Raw genomic sequence first — 21116 nt, 5'->3', positions numbered from 1 at the left:
AGCTGTTTTTTTTAAAACTTTGTCTCTAGTTGGGAAAGTCCTTAGCTACTAGAGTTGCTTTGCAGAATTGGAGTAGTAGTACATTATAGTTAAACTATTTCAGCTCTGGAGTGCTGATGAAAGTTTTAATTTTCTTTATTCTAAATTTTAGAATTCTTTCTGAGTAAATAAATACTTCAGTGAATTCCTGCTCTGTAGCCCTCACTTTTCATGCAGTACTCTCCATCCCTTTAAGTTAAACATACATGGACTCAGCATTCTGTAGGTGCTATCATTCTGAAAGATTTTTACTTTTGTGCAGGAAATAAGGTGATTCAAGAGTTTACTATAATAGCATATACAATGCCATTGATAGGCATTTCATGCAGCCACTCCTTGTTTCTGCTATGCACTGAAAATAGAACTGGTTTTGCAAAACTTTGCTTTAATTATATAAAAGATGGTGCTTTTCCCACAATCTGCAGTTTCTTTTCAAGGTATGAATGGATCATTGAATGGTAGCAGCATTACTGCTGTATCAGGAGTCAGCACATCTGGATTGGCTACCATTGGAATGATTTCGTCTGGACAAGCGCACATGACAGTTTCTGGAAAAAGTCGGAAATGCATTCTTGAGCAAAGTAGACATTCAGAAACCCAAGATAAGGTTAAGGAAAAGGTATGCGACTTTTTGATATACTGGATTACTGAAGAGGAGATGCTGGCTGTCTTGAGACAAATTAGGGTGTTTAAATCCCCAGGCCCTGACAAAATGCCCCTTGAAACTTCTGGGAGGCTAATACCAAAATTGCCATGGCACTGGCAGAGATACTTAAAACATCTTTAGCCATGATTGAGGTGCCAGGGGACTGAAAGATAGCTAATGTTGTTCTGTTCAAAAAAGACTAAGGAGAAACTGGAAAATTGTAGGCTGGTGAGCCTGATATCAGTGGTGGGTAAGTTATTGGAAGGTTTTCTAGGGGTCACTTCTAGCCAATTTTCTCGAGTTTTTTGAGGTGGTTACCAAGAATATTAATGAAGGAAAGGTGGTGGATGTTGTCTGTATGGACTTCAGAAAACCTTTGACAAGGTCCTGCAGGGGAGGCTGGTCCAGCAGGTTAAATCACTTGGCATTCAAGATGAGGTAATCAATTGGCTTCGACATTGGTTCAGTGAAAGAAGCCAGACAGTGGTGGCAGATGGGTTTTTTCCCCTGACCGGAGGCCTCTGACTAGTGGTGTACTGCAGGAATTGGTACTGGGTCTGTTGTTATTTGTCATTTATATTAACAATCTGGATAACAATATGGTAAACAGGATCAGCAAATTTGCGGATGACACGAAGTGTAGTGGATAATGAGGAAGATTATCAAAGCTTGAAGCACGATGTGGACCAGCTGGAAAAATGGGCTAAAAAATGGCAAATGGTATTTAACGCAGATAAGTGTGATGTTTTGCGGTTTGCAGGGCAAGCCAGGGGTAAGACTTTCACAATCAGTGGTAGGGCTGTAAGGTGTGTGTTGAACAAAGGGAATCAGAATTACAGATGTATAATTCCTTGAAATTGGCATCGCAAGTAGGTAGGGTAGTAAAGAGAGCTTTTAATACATTAGCCTTCATAAATTAGTACAGGATATGGGATGTTAAGTTGAAGCTATACAAGATGATAGGGTGAATTTGGAGTATTGTGTGTCATTCTGGTCATCTGTCTACAGGAAAGATATCAGTAAGTTTGAAAGAGCTTAAAGAAGATTTACAAGAATGTTGACAGGATTTAATAGAGAAAAGTTGAATAGGTTAGGCCTTTATTACCTGAAACACAGGAGAATAAGGAGAGATCTTGTAGAGATATATAAAATTATGAGGGGTATAGATAGGGTGAATGCATACAGGCTTTTCCCCTCGGGTTGTATGAGACTAGAAGGTCTAGGGTGAAAGGTGAAATATTTAAGGGGAATCTGCGGGCAGCTTCTTCATCCAGTGAGTGGTATGAATGTGGAATGACCTACCCACGAAGTGGTAGATGTGAATTAAATTGTAACATTCGGGAGAAGTTTGGATAGATATGTGCATGGGAGGGGAATGGAGGGATATGGTCTGTGTTCAGATAGACGGGACCAGGCAGAAGATCAGGAATGACTAAATGAGCCAATGTGCCCGTTTCTGTGCTGTAGTATATAATGACTCTCATTCTGTATTGATTTAATAACAACATAAGGGAAAGTGTACTTCTAGTCAGGCTAAGAGGTGTTTCTTGTGGTATTTGCAATTTAAACTGAAATTTGTATGCCTCAACTGTTTTTCGGTCATAACTTGTGATGACTTATTATAGCTTATTGAGAAAATAGACATTTATTTATTCAAGAACCCATGGTCTATTAAACATGATGCTTTCTAATTGTTATGATGGTCACCGAGTGTACTTTATTATTGATTCTGAAAGATGTCCTTCATTTGTTGATTTTTTAAAAAATACATCTTGCAAAAACAATTTGATACTTTTTTGCTTTGATGTTGATAGTGTATTTGCTGATAGTGCTGCCTCTCAACTTAATGGGCTCCATTAATTATTTTCAAGATGAAATTTGCATACACCTCAATGTGTATTTTCAAAGACCAACTGTGAGAGGTTTGGAATACTGTGTTGCTTCTGCAAAAGGTATTTTAATGGGGAAACATATGGATATTTTTTCCCAAGATAACTCTGTCAGCAGTTTCAAATTATTTTAATTAAATTGGTGAATTTAGAGTTGTGGGAGCAGGTTGTCCACCAGTCAATTGATTTTGTGAGTGTTGTGCAAGTATAGAGAGATCAGAAGGTGCAATCAATATTTTAAAAGAAATCAAATGCTTTCATCTCTGAATGTGGGTTTTCTTTTTCAATATTCTTACTAGAAGCCCAGAAAGAAAGCAATTGAAAGCTCCAGCAACAGTGAAAGCGAATCAGGTACGTCATCAGATTCTTCCAGCGAAGGCTTGAGCAGCAGTGATTCTGATGACTTTGAGGACGATGATGATGATGACGATGATGATGATGACGATGAGGATGAAGATGATGAACATAGTATTGGAGAAGATGATAGTGAGGAGGCTGATTCAGATTCTGAAACTGAATCCCCACATTCAAAGAAGGCAAAGGTAAAATTAGAGATCATTTCCATAAATTGGTCTGCTTTTTGATTTTTATCTTTAGACTGATTTTTTTTTTAAGGTTGAAATGTGTTGAACTTTCAAATTGATTATGTTGGAAATTCAGTTTTTCTTCTGCATTTGTAGCAACCAATCTCCTCTGTCCCTCCTCATGGATGTGCCACCCTTCCATCCGACTCCAACTGGGGCCTAAATGGGTTATTTAATAACAAAGGGCTGAAACAAATATTTTTAAAAATATGTTTTAAAGATAATTGACTTCAGGATTTTGGAGGGGTCAGGGACCGGATGTGGAAGTGTAGAATGTTCAGTATCATGAGTTGGAGAGCATTGCCTGAAAAATTCTAAAGGGGGGAATGGTTAGCATATTTGGAGAGCAACATGGAAATTGGACTAATATTATAATTCTTTCAAATTGTTTGTATGTTGAATCAAGTAATCTCTGACAATCACGTCTATCTCCTGGCCTTCGTGTGTAAATAGATATCACTATGGAAAAAGTACGTTATTGAGCTGCATGCATTTTAAGGTTTTAGCCTGGATAAAACACACATTGGTTAGAATGGTCCATGGCATTATCTCCATTTACACCTAACTTTTACACTTCTTAAATGGCTATTCGTGCATTTTGAATCTTAGTGGATATTGTTATTTGAATCGCTGGTGGCGCAATGGCGTCAGTGCTGGATTCTGGAGCGAAGGCTCCCAAGTTCAAATCCAAGTCGGGCCACCCCCCAAGCACGCTTTCCATCCGTGCCGGGTTGAGCGTTGCTTGGCCTCGTTAGAAAAAAAAAGGGGTCGAGTCAGGAACGTTTATATCATGACCCGGATAATCTGAAAGGAGACCAATCCCGACACCACACGCCAGACAAGAATGGCTGACTGTCTGGTGCGACACACAAAAAAAAAATTGAATCACTGTTGTTAGCTGTATCAAAGGTGGTGATGAATAAGCATACAGGAGGGAGATTGAACATTTGGCTGAGTGGTGTCATAACAACAACCTCTCAATGTCAGCAAGACCAAGGAACTGATTGTAGACTTCAGGAGAGGGAAACCAGAGGTCAATGAGCCATTCTTCATCAGAGGTCGAGAGGTTTTGCAACTTTAATTTCCTGGATATGACTAATTCAGAGGACATGTCCTAGACCCAGCATATAAATGCAATTGCAAAGAAAGAATGGCAACATCTTTACTTCCTTAGGAGTCTGCAGAGATCTGGCATGCCATCAAAAACTTTGACAAACTTCTATAAATGTGTAGTAGAGAATGTATTGACTGCCTGCAGTATGGTGTGGTATGGAAACAGCAATGTCTTTGAACAAAAAAATCCTACAAAAGGTACTGGATTTGGCCCAGTGCATCACAGGTAAAGCCCACCCAACCATTGAGCACATCTACGTGAAATGCTATTGTAGGAAAGTAGTTTCCATCATCAGAGATCCTCACCACCCAAGCCATGCTTTTTTCTCACTGCTGCCATCAGGTAGAAGGATACAGGAGCCTCAGGACTCGTACCACCAGGTTCAAGAACAGTTATTACCCTGCAACCATCATGCTCTTGGAACAAAAGGGGATAACTACCCTCACTTGCCCATCCATTGAGAGGTTCTCACTTTAAGGGCTCTATCTTAATATTTCAAGTTCTTGTTACTTGTTATTTATTTATATTCGCGTTTGCACAGTTTGTCATATTCTGGTTGATCCTTCATTGATCCTATTATAGTTACTATTCTATAGATCTGCTGGGTATGCCCTCAGAAAAATTAACGTCAGGGTTGTATGCGGTGACATATATGTACTCTGATAATAAAATTTACTTTGAACTTTAGTAATCTGTTCAGTTGTATGGACCATTATAATCAAGACAAATCATTAGCTCAGCCCTTGTAATTGCATCCTTTCCAAGAAGGTAAGAGTAAGATTAGTGTCTAATTACATCCTCAGACTTGATTATATTCGCCCGTCCCAGCATGCCTGGATCAGATGTGCTGATTCCAGTTACTTCATAAAGTTTCATATTTACTTTAAAGTGGATATTTGGAAAGTTAAGTTTAAGAACATTACTGAGTATAACATAACATATTTAAGGGATCTAAATATTTAAAGGCCCTGTAATTCTTTAAGAATAATTTTGTCTTAATAAATGAATTTAATTTTAATTTGCAGGGTTTGATGCACAGTATGAAAGAGTCAAAAGAATTGAGCCAAACTGCTTGTGACCTTAAATACTCCTATGACAAAAGAATGAACCAGCATTTGCATCTTGCCACAGATTCTCAAACTTCACATCCATTCCAATCCCAGCAGAAACAACCTCCAGTTTTGTCGCAACTTTCCCTCATTTTCCAGAGCTCTCATGCAAATGATGAGTCTGGCAAAAAACAACAGAGTGTCATTCAGTCCACTGGGCTAACAGTTGGGATGAAACCTGTGCCTTTGGTCAATCAGGGAAGGAAAGAATCTTCTCCAAAACCAGCTGGTGCTTTACCTGAACTTAAGGCAGGGAATATATGTGTTCCTGAAGAACTGGGGTCACCACATGATCTTCGTTTGAAGCAGGCAAGTTGATGCAATTTCAATAATAATGATTTCGGTTCTTAAAAGCAACGAACCTTCAAACTCGGCCAAAGCTCATTATTTAGGCCACAGCCAACTCTGGAAAGGAGAGAATGAATGCTAATTTGATAAAAAAAACAGCACGGTATCCAAAGTCCATATTTTAAAAGCTTTGAATTGAGTTTAGAGCTGATGCATTAATTTTTATCTGTTAAATAGAGTTATATAAAGTCATAGAGCACTTCAGCACAGAAACTGGCCCCTCATTGCATCAAGTTGATGACTTTTGGAAATCCTCACATTTTGTTATTGGTTTTCAGATTTATTGAAATATTGGTACAGGTAGATATTATTTAATTTGTGTTAGTGTGGATCTTATGAAATTATTTTTGAACATGTTATGCAATGACACCTGAAAGAATCATCATAGATCTGTTAGTTTGTCATACGACTGCATCTTTTGCAATATTTATGTATAGACACTGTCAGTGCTATCTGTGTAATAGTTTAGAAAAATTCTCTGTCCTCTGGCACTGAGTCTGACCCTGTGATGCAGAAGGGTGGGACAGAGAAGAGGAGAGCTGTCGTCGTTGGAGACTCTAAAGTCAGGGGAGCAGACAGGAGATTTTGTGGACGTGAGAAGGACACCTGCATGGTTTGTTGCCTCCCGGGTGCCAGGGTCCGGGATGTCTCTGACTGGGTGCACGACATCCTGGTACGAGAGGGAAAGCAACCAGAAGTCGTGATACACGTTGGGGCCAACGACATAGGCAGGAAGAGGGATGAGGTCCTGAAGTGTGAGTTTCGGGAACTAGGCAGAAAGTTGAAGAACAGGACCTCAAGGGTGGCGTTCTCAGGATTGCTGCCAGTGCTACGTGACAGAGATGGTAAGAATTGGAGGAGATGGCAGTTGAATGCGTGGCTGAGGAGTTGGTGCAGGGAGCAGGGTTTTAGATTTTTAGATCATTGGGATCTCTTCTGGGGAAGGTGGGATCTGTACAGATTGGATGGGTTGCACCTGAACTCGAGGGGGAGCAATATCCTTGCAGGTAGGTTTGCTAGCATGGTTTGGGAGGGCTTAAACTAATTTGCGAGGGGGATGGGACCCAGAGCGATAGAGCAGTGAAAGAAGTGCATGGAGTAAAGCCAGATCTAACATACAGAGAGGCTTTGAGGAAAGAGAAGCAGAATAAATGGTGTAAAGACAGTAAGGTAGAAGGGCTGAAATGTGTGTACCCCAGTGCAAGAAGCATCAGGAACAAAGGTGCTGAACTGAGAGCTTGGATACATACATGGAATTATGATGTAGTGGCCATTACAGAGACTTGGCTGGCACCAGGGCACGAATGGATTCTCAATATTCCTGGATTTCAGTGCTTTGAAAGGGATAGAGAGGATGGAAAAAGGGGAGGAGGGGTGGCATTACTGGTCAGGGATACTATTACAGCTACAGAAAGGGTGGGTAATGTAGCAGGATCCTCTTTTGAGTCAGTATGGGAGGAAGTCAGGAACAGGAAGGGAGCAGTTACTCTATTGGGAGTATTCTATAGGCCCCCTGGTTGCAGCAGAGATACAGAGGAGCAGAATGGGAGGCAGATTTTGGAAAGGCGCAAAAATAACAGGGTTGTTATCATGGGTGACTTTAACTTCCCTAATATTGATTGGCACCTGATTAGTTCCAAGGGTTTAGATGGAGCAGAGTTTGTTAAGTGTGTCCAGGACGGATTCCTGTCACAGTATGTGGACAGGCCGACCGGGGGAATGCCATACTAGATCTAGTACTAGGTAATGAACCGGGTCAGGTCACAGATCTCTCAGTGGGTGAGCATCTGGGCGACAGTGACCACCGCTCCCTGTCCTTTAGCATTATCATGGAAAAGGATAGAATCAGAGAGGACAGGAAAATTTTTAATTGGGGAAGGGCAAATTATGAGGCTATAAGGCTAGAACTTGTGGGTGTGAATTGGCATGATGTTTTTGCAGGGAAATGTACTGTGTACATGTGGTCGATGTTTAGAGATCTTTTGTGGGATGTTAGGGATAAATTTGTCCTGGTGAGGAAGATGAAGAATGGTAGAGTGAAGGAACCATGGGTGACAAGTGAGGTGGAAAATCTAGTCAGGTGGAAGAAGGCAGCATACAGGAGGTTTAGGAAGCAAGGATCAGATGGGTCTATTGAGGAATATAGGGAAGCAAGAAAGGAGCTTAAGAAGGGGCTGAGAAGAGCAAGAAGGGGGCATGAGAAGGCCTTGGGGAGTAGGGTAAAGGAAAACCCCAAGGCATTCTTCAATTATGTGAAGAAAAAAAGGATGACGGGAGTGAAGGTAGGACCGATTGGAGATAAAGGTGGGAAGATGTGCCTGGGGGCTGTGGAAGTGAGTGAGGTCCTCAATGAATACTTCTCTTCAGTATTCACTAATGAGAGGGAACTTGATGATGGTGAGGACAATGTGAGTGAGGTTGATGTTCTGGAGCATGTTGATATTAAGGGAGAGGAGGTGTTGGAGTTGTAAAAATACATTAGGACAGATAAGTCCCTGGGGCCTGACAGAATATTCCCCAGGCTGCTCCACGAGGTGAGAGAAGATATTGCTGAGCCTCTGGCTAGGTTCTTTATGTCGTCGTCCACGGGAATGGTACCAGAGGATTGGAGGGAGGCGAATGTTGTCCCCTTGTTCAAAAAAGGTAGTAGGAATAGTCCGGGTAATTATAGACCAGTGAGCCTTGCGTCTGTGGTGGGAAAGCTGTTGGAAAAGATTCTTAGAGATAGGATCTATGGGCATTTAGAGAATCATGGTCTGATCAGGGACAGTCAACATGGCTTTGTGAAGGGCAGATCGTGTCTAACAAGCCTGATAGAGTTCTTTGAGGAGGTGACCAGGCATATAGATGAGGGTAGTGCAGTGGATGTGATCTATATGGATTTTAGTAAGGCATTTGACAAGGTTCCACACGGTAGGCTTATTCAGAAAGTCAGAAGGCATGGGATCCAGGGAAGTTTGGCCAGGTAGATTCAGAATTAGCTTGCCTGCAGAAGGCAGAGGGTGGTGGTGGAGGAAGTACATTCAGATTGGAGGATTGTGACTAGTGGTGTCCCACAAGGATCTGTTCTGGGACCTCTACTTTCTGTGATTTTTATTAACGACCTGGATGTGGGGGTAGAAGGGTGGGTTGGCAAGTTTGCAGACAACACAAAGGTTGGTGGTGTTGTAGATAGTGTAGAGGATTGTCGAAGATTGCAGAGGGACATTGATAGGATGCAGAAGTGGGCTGAGAAGTGGCAGATGGAGTTCAACCTGGAGAAGTGTGAGGTGGTACACTTTGGAAGGACAAACTCCAAGGCAGAGTACAAAGTAAATGGCAGGATACTTGGTAGTGTGGAGGAGCAGAGGGATCTGGGGGCACATGTCAACAGATCCCTGAAAGTTGCCTCACAGGTGGATAGGGTAGTTAAGAAAGCTTATGGGGTGTTAGGTTTCATAAGTCGAGGGATAGAGTTTAAGAGTCGCGATGTAATGATGCAGCTATATAAATTTCTGGTTAGGCCACACTTGGAGTAGTGTGTCCAATTCTGGTCGCCTCACTATAGGAAGGATGTGGAAGTATTGGAAAGGGTACAGAGGAGATTTACCAGGATGCTGCCTGGTTTAGAAAGTATGCATTATGATCAGAGATTAAGGGAGCCAGGGCTTTACTCTTTGGAGAGAAGGAGGATGAGAGGAGACATGATAGAGGTGTACAAGATAATAAGAGGAATAGATAGAGTGGATAGCCAGTGTCACTTAACTTTGTATTGCTGGCTCTTTATTCAATGTTCTGTTTATTTGCAGGAACTATTTAAACAGTCGTTTCCAGCACAATTAAAGAAACAACAGGAGCAGTATAAGGCCCAAAAGAAGGCAGCAGCAGGCAGTAACAAGAGCTTCCAGACCCCTTTGTCTAGTCCAAAATCTGCTGCTAGTTCACCAGCACACCAGAAGTTGCCTCCAGTTGATGGTAACCAGTCAAACCCCTCGGTAACAAGTGCACTTGTGCAGCAGCAACCTAATGGAGTAATTCAGAGTGTCATTCAGGAAGCCCCTTTGGCACTTACGACCAAATCTAGAACCCAAGTTAAGAATACGGATAAAATAATTACAAACTCTGACAGCAGCGCACCCTTTTCACCAGTTCCACTAGGTACTAACTTAAAGAATCATTCGGGCAATCATGTGACACCGGTTCGACATTCTACCTCTCCTGTGTTATCCCAGAGTTCTGCCAATGACAAATCAGTGAGCATCAAGGTCACTGCACCTCTTCAGCAGCAACATCAGCATCTTTCTGCCCAATCTTTGGCTGATCAGTTCAGAGGGAATGATTCCGATGTTCCAAGTAGCAAGGACTCTGATGAGTCAGATGAAGATGATGATGAAGATGATGATGAAGATGATTCTAATAACAGTCAATCAGGTTAGAATTTTAAGACTTGCTTTAAGACTTCCAATAAAGTGTTGGCACTAAATTGTTTAATAGTGCAAAATGGACAGTGCTGAACTGCAGCCTGCCTGCACATTGAAACTAGAAGATACATGACCTTGACTTGGATTTTCTCACTTCACACCGTTCTGAGGTGAATTTCACCTAATTGTGCTGACAGCCTTCTGCCAAGTTTTAAAATTGGCTAAATTCTATTCAGTATTTTTTCCCCCACTAAGTTTTCTATTTAGGTGCAGAACATTTAATTCCCATAATCCAGTGTCTTATCTTAAATACCTTTTTAATCGAATGACTGCAATATTCGTAGCTGTGAATTATCTTCATAAACATTAGTGTGCAAATTGTAAAATGTTAACTAATACGTTAGTGCAATGTTACAGTGATGCTGTGATATTCCTTGCCGCCCATCAATTGATTTATATAGATGGATTCATAATTTTATCCATTATTTATTATTTTATTGTACAGGAAGTAAGATGGTAGCTGTATTTTTTTTTCTTTATTCCTACACATTGCATTAGGAAAGCAACATTCTGTTTCAATGCAGCCTTTTGCCACATTTTTTGGCCTGACTTTATTGAGTTATTGAAGAACTGAATTGACTTTATTTTTTACATCCTTCACGTACATGAGGCATAAAAATCTTTGCGTTATGTCTCCATCTAAATGTGCAATGTACAATCATAGTAATTTATAATAACTTATAATAAATGGAACAGTCAATGTAATATAAAGTACACTCAAATCAGCGTGAGTTAATCAGTCTGGCCTGGTGGAAGAAGCTGTCGCGGAGTCTGTTGGTCCTGACTTTTATGCTGCGGTACTGCTTCCCAGATGGGAAAACTGGAATAGATTGTGGTTGGGATGACTCGGGTCCTCAATGATCCTATGGGCCCTTTTTACACACCTGCCCTTGCAAATGTCCTGAATCATGGAAAGTTCACAACTACAGATGTGCTGGGCTCTCCGCACCACTCTCTGCAGAGTCCTGTGATTAAGGGAGGTACAGTTCCATACCAGGCAGTGATGCAGCCAGTCAGGATGCTCTCAATTGTGCCCCTATAGAAAGTTCTTAGGATTTGAGGGCCCATACGAAACTTCCTCAACGTCTCAGATAAAAGAGGCGCTCTTCTGCCTTTTTCACCACTCAGACTGTGTGCACAGACCACGTGAGGTTCTTGGTGATGTGGATGCTGAGGAACTTGAAGCTGTTTACCCTCTCAACCCCAGATCCATTAATGTCAATAGGGGTTAACCCATCTCCATTCCTCCTGTAATCGATAACCAGCTCCTTTGTTTTTGTGACATTGAGGGAGAGGTTGTTTTCTTGACACCACTGTGTCAGAGAGACATCTTCTTCCCTGTAGGCCACCTCGTTATTGTTTGAGATAAGGCCAATCAATGTAGTGTCATCAGCAAATTTAATTAGTGGATTAGAGCTGTGGGTGGTGATACAGTCATGGGTATACAGGAAGTAAAGGAGGGGACTCAGTACACAGCCCTGAGGGGCTCTTGTATTGAGAATCAGAGGGGTGGAGGTGAGGGAGCCCACTCTAACAACCTGCTGGTGATCTGACAGGAAGTCCATCCAGCTGCACAAGGCAGGGTGAAGGCTGAGGTCTCTGAACTTCTTGTCAAGCCTGGATGGAACTATGGTATTGAATGCTGTAGTACAAGTACAGCATTCTCACATAAGCATCCTCCTCCTCCAGATGTGTAGGAACGGTATGTAGAGCAGTGGCTATTGCATTGTCCGTTGATCGGTTGTGTCAGTAGGCGAATTGTAAGGGGTCCAGTTTGGGTGGTAGTAAGCTGCAGATGCAATCCTTGACCAGCCTCTCAAAGCATTTGCTTATTATTGAGGTGAGTGCAACAGGACGCCAGTCGTTTACCTTGGTCTTTTTTGGATCAGCCATGATGAAATGGCAGAGCAGACTCAATAGGCCAAATGGCCTAATTCTGCTCCTATATCTTTGGGTCGTATGCTCTTTAGTTTTTTTGTGAGGAATAGTTCCCCTCTTGTAACTGGTCATAAATAATGCCAAGATGATTAATATCAAGCTACATCAGTCCTGCTAGTTCACTTCTAGCAATTCCAGGGCTCTAAAGCTCATCGCATTTCTGTAAAGAGGCATGTTCTTTAAAACAAACTTGGGTTACCTTTGTTGGCACTTTATTTCCTTTTTTTTTGTTGCTGTGTGGTGTTTGTTTGAGCTGTTGATATCATGCTTTCCTGCACTCAGTTTTACTGAGTACATCATAGGAATAATCAAAATAATTAATAAATTAATAATCTGCAAAGAAATTTTTTTAGTCAGAGGGTGGTGAATCTATGGAATTTGTTGCCACGGGCAGCAGTGGAGGCCAAGTCATTGGGTGTATTTAAGGCAGAGATTGATAGGTATCTGAGTAGCCAGGGCATCAAAGGTTATGGTGAGAAGGCAGGGGAGTGGGTCTAAATAGGAGAAAATGTATCAGCTCATGATAAAATGGCGGAGCAGACTCGATGGGCCGAATGGCCTACATCTGCTCCTTTGTCTTATGGTCTATTTATTTCCCCAGCTCACTATTAGCCTAACATCGACAACTTATCTGACTAGGCACTTGTGAAAACTGTAAATGTAGTCATAACTGGCTGTATAGATTTGAATAAGAATCCACAACCTTTAGAACATTGCAAAATGTGTTCAAAATATTTGTTATACTTCAGGGCTGAGAGTGAGGATTTGAAAGATATGAAAAGTGTATATTAACAGAAAGGACTTCTGATGTATGGTCACTTAGTGGAGTTCGTAGGCAGCTGAATGAATGATGTCTGATACGTTTTTTTCATGGTGACCAAATGTCAACTTTTCTATGATGAGGAATGTCTGCAGCACTTTTCCAGACAACTGTCTAACAGAGCAGCCAGATTCAATGATCTTATAATATATTTAAATACCTTCAGTGATGTTGAGCACTTTTAAGGACTTTGCTACCAATTAAATATTTTGCATATCAAGTGGATGTCACATGTTTTGCCCATAGTATGGGTGTTGTCGCTTGCAACTGTAGTTCAAGTTATTGCAGCAATTGACAGATGCAGAGCTTTTTGATTTCTCTGAGAGGCATATCCAGGTGTCAGAGCTATTGATTCTCATAAACTGACATTTTGTGCAAGTATAACATTAAGTAGAGGAAACCATTACTTTGGTATTTCAGTTATATGAAGGATATTGCTTGTTGCTTTATGATAATTTCAGCTTCAGAAGAACACAGAATTTGCTCTACAAGATTAGTTCTTTTTAAACATGAAATTGTAAAGGCTTAGCAATATGAAAACAAATGCATTAAACTGCTTTAAAAAAGCCTAATTTTAAAAGATGACTTACAGGTCATTAACCTCAGGTGATACTGAATTGAAGGGAAAGGCTTGACTTGTTTGATTCCAACCATTCTGAATTACTGAGATTCCTGCTTGTGTATTGTAGAACAATCGGCCTCTGTACATATAAATGCCTTACGCCAGTGTGTGTAACTATCATGCTTTCAGCTTGAACTAATTAGCAGTAATCACTTTCCATCCACTAAGTGCTATGAAGATCAAGGGGGAATGTAAGAAATAATTTGTAGCAGGAAACGTACTTCATGTTCTCCACACATTAGTTTTTATTCTTCAGTTTAGAGTCATAGAACAGCAGAGAAACAGGGCCTTGGCCCATCTAGTCTGTGCTGAACCATTAATCTGCCTAGTCCCATTGACCTGCACCCAGACCATAGCCTTCCATACCCTTCCCATCCATGTATCTATCCAAATTTCTCTTAAATGTTGAAATCAAATCCGTATTCATCACTTCTGCTGGCAGCCCAATCCACACTCTCATTACGCAAACACGAGGAAATCTGCAGATGCTGGAATTTCAAGCAACGCACATAAAACTTGCTGGTGAACGCAGCAGACCAGGCGGCATCTCTAGGAAGAGGTACAGTCGACGTTTCGGGCCAAGACCCTTCGTCAGGACTATCTGAAAGAAGAGCTAGTAAGAAATTTGAGAGGGAGAGATCCAAAATGATAGGAGAAGACAGGAGGGGGAGGGATGGAGCCAAGAGCTGGACAGTGGATTGGCTAAAGGGATATGAGAGGATCATGGGACGGGAGGCCTAGGGAGAAAGAAAGTGGGGGTGAGCCCAGAGGATGGGCAATAAAGGATGGGGTACGAGGGGTAGTTGGGGCATTAACGGAAGTTAGAGAAGTCAGTGTTCATGCCACATTGGTGAGGCCTAATTTGGATTAGGCCGACTTTGTGTGCAGTTTTGATCATCTACCTGCAGGAAAGATGTAATTAAGATTGAAAGAGTACAGAGAAAATTTACAAGGATGTTGCAGGGTCTGGAGGACCTGAGTTATAAGGAAACATTGAATAGATTAGGACTTTATTCCTTACAACGTAGAAGATTGAGGGGAGATTTGAGAGATATACAAAATAATGAGGGGTATAGGTGGGATAAATGCAAACAGGATTTTTCCACTGAAGTTGGATGGGACTACAACCAGAGGTCATGGGTTAAGGGTGAAAGGTGAGAAGTTTAAGGGGAACATGAGGGGTAACTTCACTCAGGGTCGTGTGTGTAATAAGCTGCCAGCACAAGTGACACATGTTGAAATCGAGCTCACGTTTAAGTGAAGTTTGGATAGGTACATGGATAGTATCGGTATGGAGGGCTCCGATCCCAATGCAGGTGGATGGGAGAAGGCAGTTTAAATGGTTTGCCATGGACTAGATGGGCCAAAGGGCATACTTCTGTATCTGTACTTCTGTATCACTTTAAGCATGTGCTTTCTCTGCAATCACCTATGCCCCTATACCCAATATGTTGAAAGCGAAATCTGTGCTCAAACCAATCATATCAGTTCAGCATTACACAGCCATACCTGACACTATAATTCTGTGAACCCTGCAAATGAAGATCTCAAACTTTAAAGTTATAACTTCAAAATAAGTTAACAATATTTTTGGTGAGTGACATGAGTAATGACATCAGATTTATTACAGGCTGCACATGAATTTAGGAAATCCTAATATTAATTTTTCTGCCAATTAGAGGCTGACAGTGACTCAGAGACAGAAACAGATGGATCTGACAATGATATTAAGGAACAAGATGAGCTTGAAACAGAAAATGAAGGAGATGAATTTCCTCATAAATTCAAGAAAGCTACTTATTCAAGTCGTGCTGCTTGTAGCCAAGCATCCCATTCTACACCAGTTGGACTCAGTGTAATGAAGACTTCAAAGTCATCATCTAGTCCACTGCCATCAGGATCTACAACACAGACTTACAGAGGAACTCCAACGTCTTCATATGGTCCACCTACACCGTCTGGTAATACTTGCTTTTTCCACGTGATCTACTTGTTGCTTTTCCTCTTTTCCTGAGAATTTCTTCCTGGAATATGTTATTAAATGAGATAAAAGTAGCTAGTATTTGCATAACACCATTAATATTTGTAAATGCCACTTAAAGGGAAGATTATCAACAAACCTGACAGAAAGCCATGACATCAGTGCTTAATGATTGGAGCTAAATTCAAAGGAATGTCATAAAAGATGAAAAAATGACAGGGAATTTCAGAGTTGGGGAATTCCAGAGCTTGGGAAATTGATAGTTGTAGATCAGGGGTTTCTAGCCTTTTTGATGCCATGGACCCCAACTATTAACCGAGGGGAGCTATGGACCCCAGGTTGGGAACCCCAGTTGTAGAGAAACTAAATTTAAGGGATGCCAGTAGTCCTGTTTCGAGGGTTATGGCTGTAAGAGCAGTCATTCCAATGTTTCTGACTTTTGTAAAAATTTACCTCATGCCAGTCCAAAGTGGTGAGGAAGGCGAGACTGCTAACTCAGAAAATAGCACGTCAATTGGTGGTGCTTGTCGGATTGATTTTCTGTTGTCAATTTCCCTAGTGCTACTCAGTATATTTGAACTGGTATAGTCCAATGGGATGATAACATGGAGGCATGCACCCTTAACATAATAATTGCTGAAGGACAATGCCACAAAACAGGAGAAACTGTAGGCACATCCCAATTCTGGAGAATGGATGAAAGAAAGTGGTATATTTAGGAAGCTTGGATTTTGAAAAGGCATTTAATAAGGTAATATATAGCTTCTAATATACACAGCTTCTTTCCAACTGTGGTAAGACTGCTGAACGGATCCTGACCCGGATCTGGGCCATACCCTCCCAATATCCGAACCTGCATCTCGGGTTTTTTTTTGTACCACCTTACTTTCCATTTTTCTAAATTTTCTATTTATGATTTGTAATTTAAATTTTTAATATTTACTATCGATTTGTAATCCAGGGAGCAGGAAGCGCAGAATCAAATATCGCTATGATGATTGTACGTTCTAGTATCAATTGTTTGGCGACAATAAAGTATAAAGTGTTACTGTAAAAGATGGAGGCTTGTGGGGTTGACAAAACATGTTGCCATGGCTGAAGTCCTTGAAGCAGAAGACACAGTTAGAATAAGTGGGTCATCTTCAAGCAAGCAAGGTGTACCTGATACAGACCTTCAGGCAGTGTGAATGTTTCAGCTATTTACAATCCTTATTAATAAATAATGAAGGGTCAGATGCAATAGATCCGCATTTGCTGATTGTTTAAAGATGAGCAGGAAATTAATTTGCAAGAAGAACACTGTCTAAAGGGGTGTAGAAAATGTGAAATAATACTATTTGGCTGGAAGTTAGAAACAGTTAATATTCTTGCACCTTTTATATAATGGTCAGAGATAATCTGGATGTCTTCAGGCATGCAACAAAGTTAGCATGCAGGTATGGTTGCGACATGAATATGTAGATGTTGGAAATCTGAGGGAATAATGCAAAATGTTGGAAATACTGGGCCGATTCATGAACATCTGTGGAGAGGAAACTAAATTCAACTTTTCAGCTCAATAGCTTTCATCTGAGATAACAAAGTTAAAAAATGAGCATGTTTTAAGTCACAGGGAAAGGGAAGAAAATGAGGAAACAAGAAAATGTAGGCAAAAGTAGAAAGGAAGGAGACTTGGAAATTGTGTGTGCAGTCTGAGGCAAATCTTGTTCAATGAAGAATACAAATTGATAGGCCTAATACTGAACATCCTTAAAACCAATGTCTTCTACCCACCCTGTACCAATTGTGTAACATTTCCCATTACTAATTAAAATTCATTGTGAGATCCTGGAAAACTGGGATCTTACCGTTATCTTGAGAGTCAGTTTACAGGAAAAGCAGGCACTGATGACAGTGTAGTAAGCTGCACTAACACGAGCATAGCCTTTGATTGTTGGAGGGAAAGGGTGCGAGAAGCTCTAGACCTCAGATCCAAGGCAAAACTCATGGTCTACCAGATAGCAGTAAACACTGCACTCCTATATGTTTCTGAACCCTGACAAGAAGTACAGAAAGATAACACCAACATCATCTCTGCAAACTTCTCCCATTAAATTTACTGGAAAGATGAAATGAACCAACGTCAGCGTACTCTCCCAGACCAACACCTCTAATACTAAAACCAGGAGAGGTCACTTTCTCTCTTTTGGCTGAGTTGGGCAGGCAGCAGTGTCTGTATGCTTGACACTGGGCTCATGAAATAAACACTTTGTAATGTCCACTATTGAGGGAACCAAGTTATTGGAGAAAAAGGGTCAACAGTGTGCCCAATGCCTCCTTCAAAAATATGTAATTCTCTTACCATGTAAATCCTCAAGATTAATTATCTTGAGAAGTTCTTTTCCTGTGCTATATCGGTACTTGACTTCATGGTTTGTAAACAACTTTGCTAATGTCTGAGTCTTCGTATGGAACTACTAAAGTGAAAGTTATTCTTTGTTTGACAAGAATGCAACAGATTCTCTGTCCAACCAAGTACAAATAGTGTGCTACTGTAGAAATGTAGCATGGTAAATCATTAAATAATGAATGAACAAGGTTTGGATTTTTTAAAAAATCATTTAAGGCATTTTAAAAATTAAAATTCTGGTGTTTTGGACTGAAGATCTTTTGTTTGCTTGGTAGAAATGATTTCATCAGGTTTTGGTGGGGGGAGGGTGTGTTTCCGTTTGTACTTGGTCTTGCTGTGTTTCAGTTTGTACTTGGTCATTGTAAGTTCTGTTGGTCTGCTAATAAATGATGAATTAGCGGTGTGAAACTTGATTCTTTGAGGGACAAGACTTGTCTCTAACGGCTAGTGACCAAGAGTATGTTTACAATCTCAAATAAAGGAAACGTATCTCAGGAAGGTTATGTTTGAGGCCATCAGTAAGTTGTATCTTTAATTTATGTCGTTTACTGGATATCTATATTTCTTGGTTTTTCTCTGTTACGAAGTACTTGTATTTTAACTTTAAGAGATCAAGAGCAAACATCGGCGAGATATTCAAGATGCTAGGTTACTAATGAATAAGGGGTCTAATTATTTACCGGTGTGTTTTAATTGCTGTCATTAATATAAAATATCAATATGACTAATGGTGATTGGATTGTTTTTAAGCTTTAAAACAATAAAGGAATGAAATTAAAATTGTGAAATCCAGAAGTAATTTACAATTGCAGCTACATTTAATAATTTTTCAGTATTTGTATTCATAGTTTATGAGATTTGTCTTCTGGAAGTGTTGCCAATCTTTCTTTGTTAACTAGTGCATTTTTTTAATGTGCTTTTCTTTTTATCACAGGTTCTGGTAAACGGAGAAGAGTCACAGATGAAAAAGAACTGCGTATTCCTTTGGAATATGGGTAATTGTTTTGCATAAAATATCTTGCAAATTACATGTAATTTACATTTCAGTTGAATATTTAATTTGCACTGTTCCAATCTGCATTGCAAGACACATCATAACTTAATAGAAAAAGTCTCATTATGATCTTGTACCTAACTGTCGCCCTGCACTGCACTTTCATCGTTATTCCTTATTTGTCATTCTGATATTGTTTTACCTTGAACTATCTCAATGATCTGTGTTATGAACTGATGAGTGTAAACAGTGTACAAGGCAAAATATTCACTGTATATCAATACATGGGGCAATAATAAATCAATTTCAATTTTCCATGTGATGTTCTTCACTAGCCAAGGAAAATAGTGTTCATGGCATGGATTTCTACTGCAGTGAATCAAAGAGAAAATTACACCAAATGTTAAAAATTAATTCCAGGATTGGCTGACCCCATACATGCTACACTCTGAGAAGGAAAAAAATTGAAAAGTCTAAGAGGAGTTGTAAAGGATTTTGGGATTTATTGAGGACATGAAAGATGTTATATAAATCTAATTATTTTCATCCACTGAATTGCAATCCTTTTTTTCGAAATCAGTATTGCATGTTATACACTGAACCATTGATACAGCTTTTAAATGGCAATACTGATGGTTAAGATTCATTTATGGATCCTCAGATATGTGATGTATTATACTTTATGTTATACTTTAATCATCCCAGTCTGTTACCATTTTAATAGGTATTATAACTAAAGAAATTGTTTAATAGATCAGCTGCCTTGAAGGATATAGCAAACTTAACATCTTGGATCGATGTCAATAGTCAAGGATATTGACCTGAAATGTTAAGTTCTCCATTTCAGGTCAACGTCCTTGACTATTGCATTACTGTTATTTAAGTGTGCTTTGTGTATTTTCTGTTTTTATTTCAGATTTTTGGCTTGAATATATGTTGATTGAAAAGATCATTTTTGAGAAAGCAGGAAAATAAGCCAGCAAAGACTAGTTATTGGTTTGTTGTAATTAATGGGGATGTAGAAAGCTTTAATAATGTAAATTAAGGAAAGCTTCCTGAGGCCTATTGACCTTGTAACTGCATTAACGTCATTGCACAAGTAAAGAAGAAAGCTTGGGGATTTTTGTGAAATCATGAAATATCAAAACAGTCTGCACCAGCTGTTGCATTTCTAATAACTTTAAAAAAAAATTGACAAACATTTGAAACATTTGAAACATATGAGCAGTTTTTTGGAAACTAGTACAATTGTAGGATAAAACATGTGAATTGTTTTATGTGCCTAACCAAACCCGCAGCCTTGGCTTCCATTATGAACAAACCTAAGCAGTCACCTTGCACTGATGTCATTACGTTAGACATTGTCTCTTAAAGTGAATACGACAATCCAACGATGGTATTTATCTATTATGTAGAACAGTTACATATTGTTCTGTCACCCTTTACATTACCTTACACAGTTGAGTACACCCTTTACATTACCTTATACAGTTGAATGGTTAAAAAGAAAGACTATTGGTGCTAGAAATGTTGGTCAGTATGCAAATTGCTGGAGGAACTTGGGTCAGGCGGGATCTAAGGGGGGAAATGGACAATGGGTGTTTTGGGTTGAGACTCCTCACAATGATTGGCATGGATGTGGTGGGCCGAAGATCCTATTTCTGTGCAACAGCCTGCTATGAAAACACAGAGAAAAGGGTTAAGCTTCGATAGTGCTTATACTGAAATATAATAGGGTTTTGCATTCAACTTCTACACGTAGGGCAAAAAAATGTAATTTATGCATGCTTTGTGCTGGTTGTTATTGTAATTTACAAGATGCTCTTCTATCTTTACATCGCATTAGATTTCTTTACATTTTAAACATTCATTGGTTCTTAAAAGGTTCAAAAAAAGCTTTGCTTCTAAAAAGTAGTAAGATAGGATGGAAGAAGTCTTTTATTTGACAATGGGGATAAGAATGCATGTAGGCCCTATGGCTCCACAAGTTCATGGCTGCCCAAGTATTGGCCTCAGTTCCACTTTCCACCCTGTTACTCATAAGCTTTAATTCACCTTCAAAACAAAGATCTAGTAAAAATTACCAGATATTTTCCTCAGTCAGCCAGGTGTATTAATTCCATCAGCACCTATCATCTGAGCTTGGAAAGGTTTTATAAGCTGTCCCAAGAGGTAGGCTTCTA

The 21116-nt window shown here is 40.0% G+C and overlaps 1 protein-coding gene across 13 annotated transcripts in view; it reads left to right on the top strand.

Moving 5' to 3' along the window:
- baz2ba (bromodomain adjacent to zinc finger domain, 2Ba) overlaps positions 1–21116 on the top strand; it is a 251814-nt gene that overhangs the window by 119492 nt on the left and 111206 nt on the right. For 12 of the 13 annotated variants that reach the window (XM_063052309.1, XM_063052299.1, XM_063052301.1 and 9 more), the window contains 6 exons: positions 477–658; positions 2874–3116; positions 5298–5690; positions 9518–10139; positions 15249–15530; positions 18874–18934. In XM_063052309.1, coding sequence (XP_062908379.1) covers positions 477–658; positions 2874–3116; positions 5298–5690; positions 9518–10139; positions 15249–15530; positions 18874–18934 — 1783 coding nt within the window. The remainder of the gene's footprint in view (positions 1–476; positions 659–2873; positions 3117–5297; positions 5691–9517; positions 10140–15248; positions 15531–18873; positions 18935–21116) is intronic. The other variant, XM_063052310.1, reaches the window with a different exon arrangement.

Source organism: Mobula hypostoma, chromosome 6 (genome assembly GCF_963921235.1).
Source record: "Mobula hypostoma chromosome 6, sMobHyp1.1, whole genome shotgun sequence".
In the NCBI taxonomy this organism is placed as follows: Eukaryota; Metazoa; Chordata; class Chondrichthyes; order Myliobatiformes; family Myliobatidae; genus Mobula; species Mobula hypostoma.
This window is presented reverse-complemented; position numbering and strand designations above follow the sequence as displayed.